This window comes from Strigops habroptila, chromosome 4, assembly GCF_004027225.2.
Source record: "Strigops habroptila isolate Jane chromosome 4, bStrHab1.2.pri, whole genome shotgun sequence".
Taxonomy (NCBI): Eukaryota; Metazoa; Chordata; class Aves; order Psittaciformes; family Psittacidae; genus Strigops; species Strigops habroptila.
Genome location: NC_046358.1, coordinates 24,427,107 through 24,440,089, shown reverse-complemented (window position 1 = coordinate 24,440,089; position 12,983 = coordinate 24,427,107). Strand labels below are relative to the sequence as shown.

Below are 12,983 nucleotides of genomic sequence, written 5' to 3'. Positions count from 1 at the left end.
AGGATCCAGCACAATCTTCAGGTTTTCATCCCTCAGCATCTGTTGTTGCAGTAGGGACGCTGACTGGAAGGTAAGATGTGCAGAACTACACCTGGGGCATCAACAAACACTACATGATTTTTCCAGATCACATCCAAGTTCATGTTCTTTTTTTGCAGATATATGCGTGACATGTATTTATCCCCTATTGATTTCTGTTGAACTTCGAAGTGAAATTTATTTATGTTGCCTTAGTGCCTAGAAACCCTAGCCTTAGACCAGTACTGGTGTTTGCTGAGCATTGCATGAGCACAGAAGAAAGAGAAGTGGTTTCTGCCCTGGGAGAGCAGCAATCTAAGATCAGTGGGAGGAGGTGGATTTGGACAGGGCAAGACGTCTAGGTTCGCAGTGGGTCATGCATGTGAGGTGCTGTCACCATAAGTGACCTAAATGTTAAATCTTTGTGTCCATTGTGGCAAAGGAGAGGCTAAAGAAGGAGTTAGTTTGAAATAATGTGTTAACTTTTCAGATGCATTTAGAGATCTCCTCTGAGGCCTGTAGGGCAGTGTAGAGGAAATGGCATATGAAAGAAGTTACTCGTTGGAAAATTTAGCAAGTGGTTTATTATCTCTAATGCAGTGACAACCAGAGGCTGTAACAAAAATTTGGCAAATGTTCTACTGTGCTAGACACAGTGTAAAAATGCATATTAGGAGACTTGTTCTGCCTGAAAAATGTGAGGCATAAACAAGACAGACAAAACTGAGGTGACAGACAGTATCTTCATTTTACAGGGCCAATTGAGCCCTTAGTCACATAGTGGGTCAACAGCAGGTCCTGGGCATAACCTTGGAGGTCTATGGCAAAAGAGGGAGTGCCTTTGCTGTAACTTCATCCTCCCCTTTCATGTCACTTGAGGGCAGACTTTGCTGTTAGTATTGAAAACAGTTCCACTTAACTGAGAACATACAGGATGCTTAGAGGTTATGAGCCAAGATTGTTTTGGACTGTATATCAATCCTAAATAAAGGATTTACTTTAGTTATTAGGTAAAGTAAATCAAAAGGAGAAGCTCTGAGGGGAATTTTTACTTTGTCTTTAGTAATTTGATGCAAGTAGTGAATGCAAATTTTATCTTTATCCTGTCTATACATTTCCACAAATTAAATTTTAATTCATTGCAATTAATTAAATGAATTAAAAAAATAATAAATCAACTTAAAAATAAATTAAGAAAAAAAGCCAGTCTTTCAACTAAAGAGTATGGTCCTGATTATGGCTTGTGTTTTCCTTTGCCCTAGGATTTAATGTAGGCATCAATTTAAACATCAGCATAGCATAGAGGGGGGGCATTAAAGGAGAAGGGTCATTATTTGTAATGATTACTTTATTCTAGTGTGTGACTTAGTAAAACAGACTAAAATCTGAAGATTGATATTAAGGTCAATGTCTGATTGTTTTTCTGATTAAAAAACATGAGAAAGAAACTATCCTTGTCTTAAAGTAAAAACAAACCAAACAAAGTAGCAGTTGATGTTTTTCTTTTTTTGGTGTAAAACTTATGCTATTTTGACAGAAGAAAAGTTGGTCAAGATTACAGTAGATTTAAATGCCTTATGGAATGATTTATTGGCCTCTTTCTGTATTTACAACAGGTGGTTTGTGTTCGACACAGAAACAAAAGACTTGGTCACTGTACACACAGATGGAAACGAACAGCTGTCTGTAATGCGTTACTCACCAGGTTTGAGAGCATTTATTTACTGGAGGAAAAAAAAAAGTGTTGAATTTTTTTTTTTTAATTGAATTTTAAAACAAACCAACCCCAAATAATTCTCCACTTGTCATACTGAAGTTGAAAATAAATATGCCGTGAAACACTGGCAGCACTGAATGGGTGGTGTCTTAAGCTCTAGTTTTCTTTTCCTTCCCTCCCTCCCACACATATTCAGTATGGTTTCACTGGGAAGAAAAAAACTGAATATGATTTAACTGCACAGGTTGTTGCAATCAGGTTAGTTCTAAATGGACTGTGGCTTCTTCCAGAAGTGTCATGTGGTTTTAAGAGTAGAGTAATACTTGCTGTATAAACTTGCTCTTTTGTAAACTTTAAACATGCATCAATATGCATCTGAAAAAGAAAAAATAGAGCAGTTCCTCTTGCCCATGACACACTAACTTTTCCTAAGTTCTTTCTTACAGAAATAATTACAGTTCACTTTTTTGCTTATAGATGGAAACTTCTTGGCGATAGGTTCCCATGACAACTGTATTTATATATATGGTATAAGTGAAAATGGAAGAAAGTACACAAGAATTGGCAAATGTTCGGTAGGTAGCGTTTTTTCTCCTAGTTCAATATTAGTAACTTAAGCATGTTTTGTAGCACTGTATTAATACTGTCACATTTAGAGATACTGTTAGTGCAGCTAATCCAATATTTTTCTCTTTGTAGGGTCATTCCAGCTTCATTACTCATCTGGATTGGTCTGTTAATTCACAATATCTTGTGTCTAATTCAGGAGACTATGAAATCTTATACTGTGAGTAAGAATTATATTTAGTCCTTTTGTGCAAAGTTCAGGCAGTCTAATACAGATTAAAGTTTAAATGAGACCATATAACTGCCAGGATAGACCATATGTTTTAATTCATCCGTACAATCAAAAATCTATACCATTTGAGAATTAAAAGTGTTATCATCTGGTTGTTGATTTTTTTTTTTTTTTTTTCCTTTTGTAGGGATCCCCTCTGCTTGTAAACAAGTGGTGAGTGTTGAAACAACCAGAGACATAGAATGGGCCACTTACACCTGTACTTTAGGATTCCATGTTTTTGGTAAGTATCTTACAATCTCTTACCATTCTTGTTATTAACAAACACTTGGATTGCCAACTTTTTCTTATGAAACATGACTATTCATATTTCAGGAAAAAATACAGAACTTCTGTTATGCCATTTTTATTACAATCTGTCCTCTTATTTCAATCCAGAAAGACTCTGATTTAATATTATTGCTAGCTTCAAGTACAAATTTTAAATTACAATGAAGGTGGGAGACAAGGAAGAAATCGCACACTGCCCTTTCTGTCACACTAGAGTTACTTCTCATAATTTTTAATTCAAAGTACCAGTTCTGTGGAATTATTTAGGCAGCTGCTGTGCCAAATCCCCTTGCCAGAATCAGTTTTGCTTGCGCTAGTTACTGTACGAACATAAAACAGTGACAAGTCTCTGTCATTAAGTGCTTACAATGTATTTTGATACACTACGTAGCATTTAGGTGAAAAGAATGCAAGAAGAAACAAGAAAAATGTAACAAAATCAGGATAGTTTGTTTGCATGGGACTTCTCTTTCGTGCAGAGCACAGAGCGTCATTACACTATGCATTGCAGAGCTAGACAGATCATACAACAAGCTTCCATTCTTAAGTCCTCAAGATAGATAAAATAGGAAGCAGTGGTAGAGTTCAGAGGAGAGTGTGGTTTTCACCCATGTTTCAACTAGGATAGATGCAGTAATGTTTTTGAAGGCAGCCAGAAAGGACATGTTTTAAGAGCCTAAAGATGGGATAGCAGTAGCAATATGCTGGGAAGACACATTGAGATTTTGTATCATTTAACTGACAAGCAATGCTTGGGTATCACTACAACATGCAGATTGAGTAACAGGAGGAAATCCCAGGAGACTTGGCTGCATGTTGGCATAATGTGTTTCTCATATGAAGGATGAAGGCCCTTATCTTAGAAGTTTTAAGATATTCCTGGGGTTTGAGTATATGTATGTGACACACAGTTACAGAGCTATGAAGTCTTTGCATTTAGCGTTACAGGTTCAGATATTCTGAGATACTAAATACATTGAGTATTCCTTACCTTATGATTTGGATTCATGCAAAATATAGAGGTATTAGAATATGGGGCTGCTTTTGGTGCATAGAGAGTCATAGAAGAGTGTCACACCTGAGAAGGGTTTTTCCCCCTTGCAACAAATCAGCTTTTGGAGCCAGACTGTGGAACAAAATGATCTCTTGGGCCAATGGAGAACTTGTGGAAACTGCATATACATTGTTATACTTCTAGTCCTCCATGCTGAACTGGTTTATTGTAAGCTAAAGCAACAAGGATAAGGAATAAGTAAAAGTAGCTGCTAAGTTTTAATAATTATCACAGTTACCATTTAGTAATTCCATAGAGATTGTGAGGATGTTCATCAAAAGAATGGAATTCTAAAATAAACGGATATAACTTAGAAAGGATATGCAATGCATAAGAAGAGAATATGGTACCATATGTACTGAGGATTCATAGCTATAGAGGTTCAGACTGGGAAGTTGCAAAAATAATGCATAATAATTATAGATGAAATGGTGCCAGGGTTGTACTGTTGTCCATCATTCCAGAACAATAAAATGAAGGGAATTTTTTTTAATAGCTATCAGAATCAGTCAAATCGCAGGAATTGCTGAGGATGTGAGATTTTAACTATTCCAGTCTCTTTTGGGAAAGGAATTGCAGTATAGTGGCTAACCAGCAAGTTCTCAAAATTCTTCTGATACAGGAAAGAAATAAGCACATAAAGGGGAATTTCTTCCAGATTTGATTCTGGGGATTTGGAAGGAATTTGCTGAGAATGTGAATGCATCATGTGTAGGAACGACTGTGGAAATAGGAGGTGTGATCCTTAGTATAGGAAGCAAAAAGAGCAACTAAACGAAAATAATGGACTTGAAGGAGGCAAACTGCAGAAATCCAAAGCCCTGTTAGGAAAGATCTGAAGTTGGAGAAAAGGTGAGATGTGGTAGTTCCTTAGATGGTATGAAGTGCACAAACTCTGCCAGCCCAGAGGAAAGATAGGCGTGACAGCAAAACGTAAATTTGGTTAAACTGTTGTTGCCTTTTCCTAAAATGCAGAGGAATGCAGAAAGCAGAAGCTGTTGCAGGACCAAGGAGACATGTAATCAAAGCTTAAACATAAATGCATACGTCTCAAGCACAGAAATAACAGAAGGACCAGTGACAATATTGGTCTGTTATGCAGAGAGGAGAGAGATAGGATGCTGTTAAGGCTGAAGTGTTAAAAAAAACCCTAACACTTCTTTTTCTATTTTAATACATCTTTATTAGAAGACTTACTGCAATCTGATGCTAACACAGTTAGTGCCAGTAACGAAAGGATAACCTCTGCTTTCAGTAGGGAAGGAGTACATTGGAAAGTTTTATCTGAGTGTGAGGAACCTTGTTCTATCTGTAAAAACAACTGGTTAGCATAATCTCAAGACCATTAGTATTTATTTTGTAGAGAACAGGCTGAGTACTGGAAAAATGGAGAATAACGAATGCAATATCTGCAGAATCATATACTTACCTTCAAAGCCCATATGGAGAGGATAAAGTGCAAAGTTAGTGGCTAAAATAATACATTGAAGAAGCTCATAAATTATAAATTGAAAACCAGTCCAGTAATGTTGGAAATCACTCTACTATTCAGTACTTTGGGGCCTCAGAGCAGCTAGTATGACCGGTCTTCAAATGCTTGCCAGTATTGCCCCACTGGACACAGAAGAAGTAATCACATCGTCAAGGATATGAGGCTTCTATTATGTTGATTTTTCAGTAGCTGCTGGCTGACTGAAACTAGGGATGTTTTCTCACTTTAGTAGAACCACCTAAAAATCACAAATAGCATGCATAGCACTAGCAGATTAACGTCACCAGTGGAGGGGGGAAAGAATATTGGTCTTTTGAACACCTGACTTCAAGCATGGGGGCTGATTAGTCAGCCTGGAAATGTTTAGAGACAATTCAACTGAAAATCAACAGCATGTAACAAAGTGTATTGAGGGGAGGATATCTTAATGATACAAACACATGTAAATGGGAAGGACTAAAGACTTTAAGACACTTACTGATCTGTATGTCTTTGCAAGAGCCATGGGCTGCAGGATACACAGCTAAGGCATCAGTTTATATCACATGCCCTGTTTTGGAAAAATTAATATTTGAGGGTGAAGAACAGGAACAGAAGAAATGTAAGATGCTATGCAAAGCCAGACAACACTGCAAGCAGAGCAGAGCTCAGACTGGTTGCATTCAAAATCAACTAGAAGACTGTACATTTAATATTATGTTTGAATATATTTATTAATGTCATGTATATAATTACAGTGTATATAATTTGTAGGTGTTGGAAGCTGTGGGATTAGCAAATTGTCTCGAGAAATAGAGGATTGGTATGAAAAAAAAGAGGCAATTCAACAGAGAAATAGGAGGTTATTCACTTGAACAGCAGAACCCAGTTGTGCAAATACAGAAAGGAGGAAAGAAGGCAAGAGAGGAGATCTGCACAGAAAGATCAGATTACTTTTGCAAGCTGAACATGAGTCAACAGCATTATGCTGTTCTAGGAGAGGCAGATGCATTAGTGGGATGTGTAATGAAAAAAGGATACCATGCAAAATGTGAAGTAATCATCCATTTATCAGTATCTGCTCCAGTCACAGCTGGAATAGCTGCTTCTGGTTTTTACACATTGGACCAACAGATAATGTGCGGAATAATTATCCATCTAAATACTGTTCTGGGAGAAAAGATGTAATAAATGCATTTTAGAGATGAGGAGAAGAAGAAAAGCATGGCATCAGTTTTCAAATGAGAAAAAGGAAGTTGTTTTTTTTCTGTGTCTGCAGAGAATGGGGAAAAAATGGACTAATTTTTCAGCAAAGAGGATTCACTTTACATATTAAAAAAACCTGACTGTAAGGCACTAGAATAAATTTTGAAAGAGCAGAGTCTTGAAATCCCTGATATGATCCCTTCCCCATTTCAAAATGGCAGTCTTGTTTCTTAAACCATTTCCTTTATCTCCAGCTTGTCATAGTGACCTCTTGAGAAGACTCCTGCCTCTTTGCAGCTAGCATCTGATGTTCATACAGCTTCCATTTTGTCAAAACAGTTATTTAAAACAGCTTTTCTCTGTGTCTTCATTGTCCGTGTTCATAACTCTGCAAGTAACAATTACCATGTTTCTTCTTTGTACCTTCCTTTAAGCCTCTTTTCTACTGTCCTTGATCTAGCAAAGAGGATTCCATACACATCAGGAGAGTTATGGGCAGTCCACAAATCAGTGCTTTGTGTTTCATTTTATTTACTACAAATTGTAGTTCCTTATAAAGGCATGGAGTCACTTCCTCAGTGCTTTTGAATACAATGATAAAGTGCAATGATACAAAGACTGTATATGGGCAGAATCCCATGCAGATTGAAGGCAAGTTCTTTCCACAGTGCAAGGCAGATGCCTGCTTTGGTGTTACGACTAGCCCAAAGAAGGAGAAGCTGGAGTGTGCCTGCCCTGCTCACAGGCTTAGGCATCCTTCCAGGAGATGGGAGGGCAAGCAAGGGGAGTAGCAACTCAGTCACCCTGACCTGTAATAACAACAGAGAGCATGCACTCAAGTGGTGGAACTGACAGGGGACACTGCAGAGGATGTGTGACATAGGGACTGTCATTGAAAGTTGTAATGCCAACACAAGGTGGGGTTTTTGCCAAATCATAATGGCAGAACACACATGTTAACTGATTATGTCAGTGGTCTCTGAAAGCTAGGTATCAGTTACGTTGGGTAGGGATTAGATAAAATCTGAATTACAAAAATGATTTAAAAAAAGCAAGCCACCACAGTACTGCATACATAAAATGAAATTGCAATAACTGGTTGGATTTTATTACAATTCCAATTTATTACAGGCAGGTATTCAGAGGCTTTAAAGATGTGGTGCACAGATTTGGTCCTTGCATTGGTGAGCTTACAGTTTAATTTTAGAACACCACTTTGTGCAAGACCAGCAAGTAGAGTATGTGAGGAACGATGAGAATTACAGCAAAGCAGAAGCATTTCAAAAATTCATGGTAGGTTCAGTTTCTTTTTGAGGGATCTATTGATTATGAAAAACATTTTAATCCATATAAATTCTTGTTTCAGAGATTTTAGACTTTAGCAGTATGAAAAGTATGTTGAATCACACATAGGTAGTTTTTCAGACTACAGTAGTATAAAGTATGTTAGCTCATACATAAGCAGAAGGGAAAATAAAAGCAGTAACTTATTTTTTCTACATAAACATATGAGAATTCTTTTAGGCTCAGACACATGGCCATAATTCAGCAGAATTTTTTTTCAGAGTAAGAAGCACTTTGACTAGAGGAAATACAGTATTTGTTTATGTGCTTGATTTCCTGTTAATATCTGGTCTTTTGCTGGTACGGAAGTACACGTAGTGGCTCAACAGCAGTTATTTTTATAGTTTTATCTTTTTTTTTTTTTTTTAACAAGTAATCCTTTATTAATATTTTAACAAAAACTTAAGCTGTCACTTCTATTTCCTTTATGAAAACCTTTAATTAGTCCCTCTGTATTTCAGGTGTATGGCCTGAAGGTTCAGATGGAACAGATATCAATGCTGTCTGTCGATCACATGGCAGAAAACTGCTATCAACAGGGGATGATTTTGGCAAAGTACATCTCTTCTCATATCCATGTTCGCAGTTTAGGGTAAGGTATTTCCAAAAAATTTACTCGTGTAATTTGCAAAAGTGCATTAAGCGTTGTTTTCCCATGTACAACAAAACCCCCAAACAACAAAAAAATATACAACCCCACTCCCCAAACAAAAGAATGGGAATATGTTTATGCCTAAGGGATTTACTTAGGATTAATTGAGACTACAATTAAATTTAAAGTTTAACTTAATATCAAAATACTTTAAGGGAATGATGTGATACCTTGGTTTCACTGTTGTATGAATGTTATAACGGTATGTTTTTATGACAGCTTATAGTCTCACTAATATGGTGTTTTCTAGGCTCCAAGCCATGTGTACGGTGGACATAGTAGTCATGTAACTAATGTAGATTTTCTCTGTGAAGACACCCATCTCATCTCCACAGGCGGAAAAGATACAAGTATTATGCAGTGGCGAGTTATTTAAAGGAAACATCAGTGTGAACATACACAGTTGAGTCGACCATGCACAGAACTTATGTATAAACTGTATATTTAAAACTTAACAGTATGTTTGCAGTTTAGCCTGGTCACTGTGATTTTTGTTTAAAAAATTCTTACAAACCTCAGGAAAATGAAGCCCTGTGCTGGTTATCTTACTCAGTCTAGTGATTTATATTTTTTTTTTCATTGTGTCACACCTTAAGAATGATCGTTTTCTGTTGTACAATACACAATACAGTACAAGTTTAATATAAGAAATGTGGCTTGACAGTTTGCAATACAGTGGTATCAGCAGAATGTGACTATCTTAAATGTTTTCTATAAACACTGCTAAAATGGTCACAAAAATGCCTTTCAAAGACTGTATATATGTGCTTACTTGTTTCACTATCTACACTTTGTACTGTATATCTACTTATTTAGAAAAATCTATTACAATGTCAAGGTACCGAATTGTTCCTGATGGAGGATGAAGAGTAGATGCAAATAGTATAAACTGAGATGTAAGATGCAAAAACTAGTGTTCTAGACCTGAAAATGCGAATGCTGGTAAGTTTGCATTCTCTTGGGAACAGCACACCTTGGAAGTCACCTCTGAGGAGCTCTGTTCCCTTTTAAGTGAATCAGCAGGTTATGCCCCAGTTTGACCTGAATATCTCAGCAGGGTTTACAGATGTCTATGTGGTTCAGGTATTCCATATGAGTTTAAATTAAAAGTCTTTTTACGTGTATATGAACAATTTCTTTTTGAAAACAAAACAGAAAAGCTTGTCCACATCCCCATTATTGGTTGCTGTATTTAACTAATATGTATATTAATCAGCATGATGCTATATTGTACATGTATAAGATTTTAGCAGTTCATAACAAATGGTAAGGCAATCTAGCTTTACTTTTTTATGCTTATGGATATTGTATATTTGTATTTTAAGACCAAGTAGACCAAGTCTAAAGATATCTTTTTAAGTGTACCATAAACCTGCAGAGGGTAAAAGAAGTCTTGGAAGCCTACATGAGATATTAATGTGTAACTTCTGGCCCCTGTGTTTTGTGCATGGATGGATATTTATAGTACGAAATAAGATTGTGTTTTGCAATGAAGTAATAGTGGAGGTGGTATAAAATGGTTAAGAAGGCCTTATCAATGTTGATTGTGACACAGATTGAAATGTATTGTTTACTTTGAGGAATGTATCTGAAGAATTTTAAAAGAGGAGTTTTAAGCACTCTCAAAAAAGGTGATATTAAAATTTTGCTTGTAATGGACAGTAAACGCTAATTCTCTGAACTCTAAAGCACTGGTTGTTTAGAGTGATTTAAACGAAATGGAATCAATAAATTTTGATTTTTTTTTTTTTTTTTTTAATTACATCTCCAACCTCCTACACTGAAAGTGCAGGACACCAATAAACATGTATTAAAGTGTATTTTCAATGCATTCTTCCTGTTTAGTAAAATATCTTTGTTTCAACATGAACTACTTATAGAAGAGAGGGCTTTACTTTATGACTCACATTTGTAATTTCTCTATTAGAGCTGTACTTGAAAATATTTGGGAATAAAAACTAGATTTTTGGGGTACATAATGCGTGAACATGATGCTGGGAATGTGATCCCTAATGCACACCTAGAGGGTGAAACTCCACAGCAGGGAAGGACAGGCTGCATGCTTTCACCTGCAGACTACCTTAGTTCTGCCTCCTAGTACACATCACTTATTTCTGAGCATTCAGCTGGTGGAGGAGTGTCATTGCAGAGCACAGGGTTATGCTCATCGCAAGAGCTCCTGTGTTAGGAACTTGTCCTTAGGCAAGGCTTTTCAAGGCCAGGGTTTTAGGGTCATTTTAACGTGACATTATCTAGCACTGTCACTGAAGAAAGAGGTCTTGCCCCCAGCTGCTTATTCCCATCCCATGCAGCAGCACAAGAGTTGTTGTGACCATAAGGAGAACCCAGCTGGGAGATGGACCCAGGTTAAAAAGACTTCAGGGGAAATAAATAAAAAAGGGCAACTAAACAACTACAACAACAGAGAAAATCCTCCTTGTCCTCAGTTTTCTTGTCTGATTTAACTGTGCAGCTGTATCAGCGCTCATACTGAGCACAGAAAAATAATAAATGGACAGAGGAGCACTGGCACAAGTTCTGATGGCGATGGCAATCTCCCTCTGCATGAAGTGTGTGAAACTAAGGCATAATATCCGTACCATTTCTACGGTTAATCCAATCTTGAGAGGTTTTAATACGCAAGTGACAGGTTCTCATCTTGCCTGGATATTTTGTAGATTATGCCATGATACCTTCCATTTATTAATTTATTTATTTATTTGCTTTTGCAAATGGGGTGCTTTCAGGTTTTCTGCTTTCAGAACTGTAGGTGATTTGTCATTACTTGCAACAGAGAAAACAGAAGCTGTAAATTGGGTTGGGTCATTTCCTTTTCATCCTTCTCCCATGGTGCTACTCTTGGGATGTGATAATGTATTTGTGATCCCTTTCTTCATTTTAAACTATTATCCCTTACAAGAAAAAGATGAGGAATCCTGCATGTTCATCCCTAGGGCTAATGATCAAAAGGGATTTTCAACAATCCCATCCCATATGTGCCTCTGCTGCTCCTCCGTTTCTAACTTTTGCTGTTAAATGTATCTTTGTTCCTCTATGAAGACATGATAAACGTATTAACTGAATTGGGAAATGGTGGGTAATGTCTTGAGCCAAATATTCATTTGATGACTGTTAAAGTGATTCTTCTGTCTTTACCCAGGAAATACTACACAATTTTGCCATTGTTATATATAGTCTTCAGCTCTCTCCACTTCCACCCTTGTTCCTTGGCACTTGCATTTATTTGTTTTCTTGGGAGTGTTCTCTTTTATACTTTAAAAGAGAAAAAAAAGAAGGGGGGGGGAATGGTGTGGGGAAGAAGAAAGAGTTATTCCTGAACTTGGCATATTTCATCCCCTTAGCAGCACCTGGGACTCTTTCACCTGATGCTCTGACTGTAGCAGTTGTCTTTTCCTGCCCTTCCATGGAGCATAAGGGTGGTTCTCAAGTCTGTAGTTGGAGATACAGCCAGGCTGCTGCTTCTGCTCCTTCCCTCCCCATATCTTGGCTGTAACATTGCTCAGAGACTCATCTCTCCATGTGTCTTGTGTACTGAAAACTAAAAGGGAAAAGTTAAAAAACAATAAACAGCGGCAATACACAGTACAACTGCTCCCCACCCACCGACTGATGCCCAGCCTGACCCAAGCAGCGATCTGCCCGTTCTGGGTAACTCCCCCCAGTTTACATACTGGGCATGACGTGCTGTGGTATGGAATACCCCTTTGGCTAGTTTGGGTCAGGTGTCCTGTCTCTGCTTCCTCCCAGCTTCCCGTGCCCCTCCTCACTGGCAGAGCATGAGACTGAAAAGTCTGTAATCGGGGTAAGCATTACTTAGCAATGACTAAAACATCGGTGTGTTACCAGCATTGTTCTCAGACTAAAACCAAAGCACAGCACTGCACCAGCTTCTAGGAAGGAAAAAACCCAAAACTGTTACAGCTGAGCCCAGGACACACAATCTTAGATTTTGAAATATTTTTAGGGTAGGGATTTTTTTCTCTGTTGCTTTAGGGAGTTTAGCAATGGGATTTTGTGATCCTACACTCACTGCAACAGTACAACTGTCATGCTTTTCCAAAATAATGAGCATATGTATTCAGGTAACCCTTCTGCATCAGGATACTCAAAGTGATTAGCTGCTGAAGTTGATAGTATCTAAGTCTTAAATTATTCAGAAAACAATACATACGCTTTAAAAAGACTTCTGCTCTCTTCTATATGCTTATACAATAAAGACTTAACCTGCTTTTAGGATCATTGCCCATTTTCAAGTAGAGGCTTTTTGTGATTTTGTTTACTTCTGCCTGTTTTCATATATTTATGTCCTAAAGGACACATATTTGTATTATATCAAAACTACAGCCTTTTTCAACTTAATTCTCTATGTAC

The 12,983-nt window shown here is 37.4% G+C and overlaps 1 protein-coding gene across 8 annotated transcripts in view; it reads left to right on the top strand.

Moving 5' to 3' along the window:
* The window catches only part of EML1 (EMAP like 1), a 92,950-nt gene extending 82,544 nt beyond the window's left edge, over positions 1-10,406 (top strand). For all 8 annotated transcript variants that reach the window (XM_030481665.1, XM_030481664.1, XM_030481663.1 and 5 more), the window contains 7 exons: positions 3-70; positions 1,635-1,723; positions 2,213-2,310; positions 2,435-2,522; positions 2,722-2,817; positions 8,401-8,531; positions 8,842-10,406. In XM_030481665.1, coding sequence (XP_030337525.1) covers positions 3-70; positions 1,635-1,723; positions 2,213-2,310; positions 2,435-2,522; positions 2,722-2,817; positions 8,401-8,531; positions 8,842-8,967 — 696 coding nt within the window. In that variant the 3' untranslated portion in view covers positions 8,968-10,406. The remainder of the gene's footprint in view (positions 1-2; positions 71-1,634; positions 1,724-2,212; positions 2,311-2,434; positions 2,523-2,721; positions 2,818-8,400; positions 8,532-8,841) is intronic.
* Positions 10,407-12,983: the final 2,577 nt, after the last annotated feature.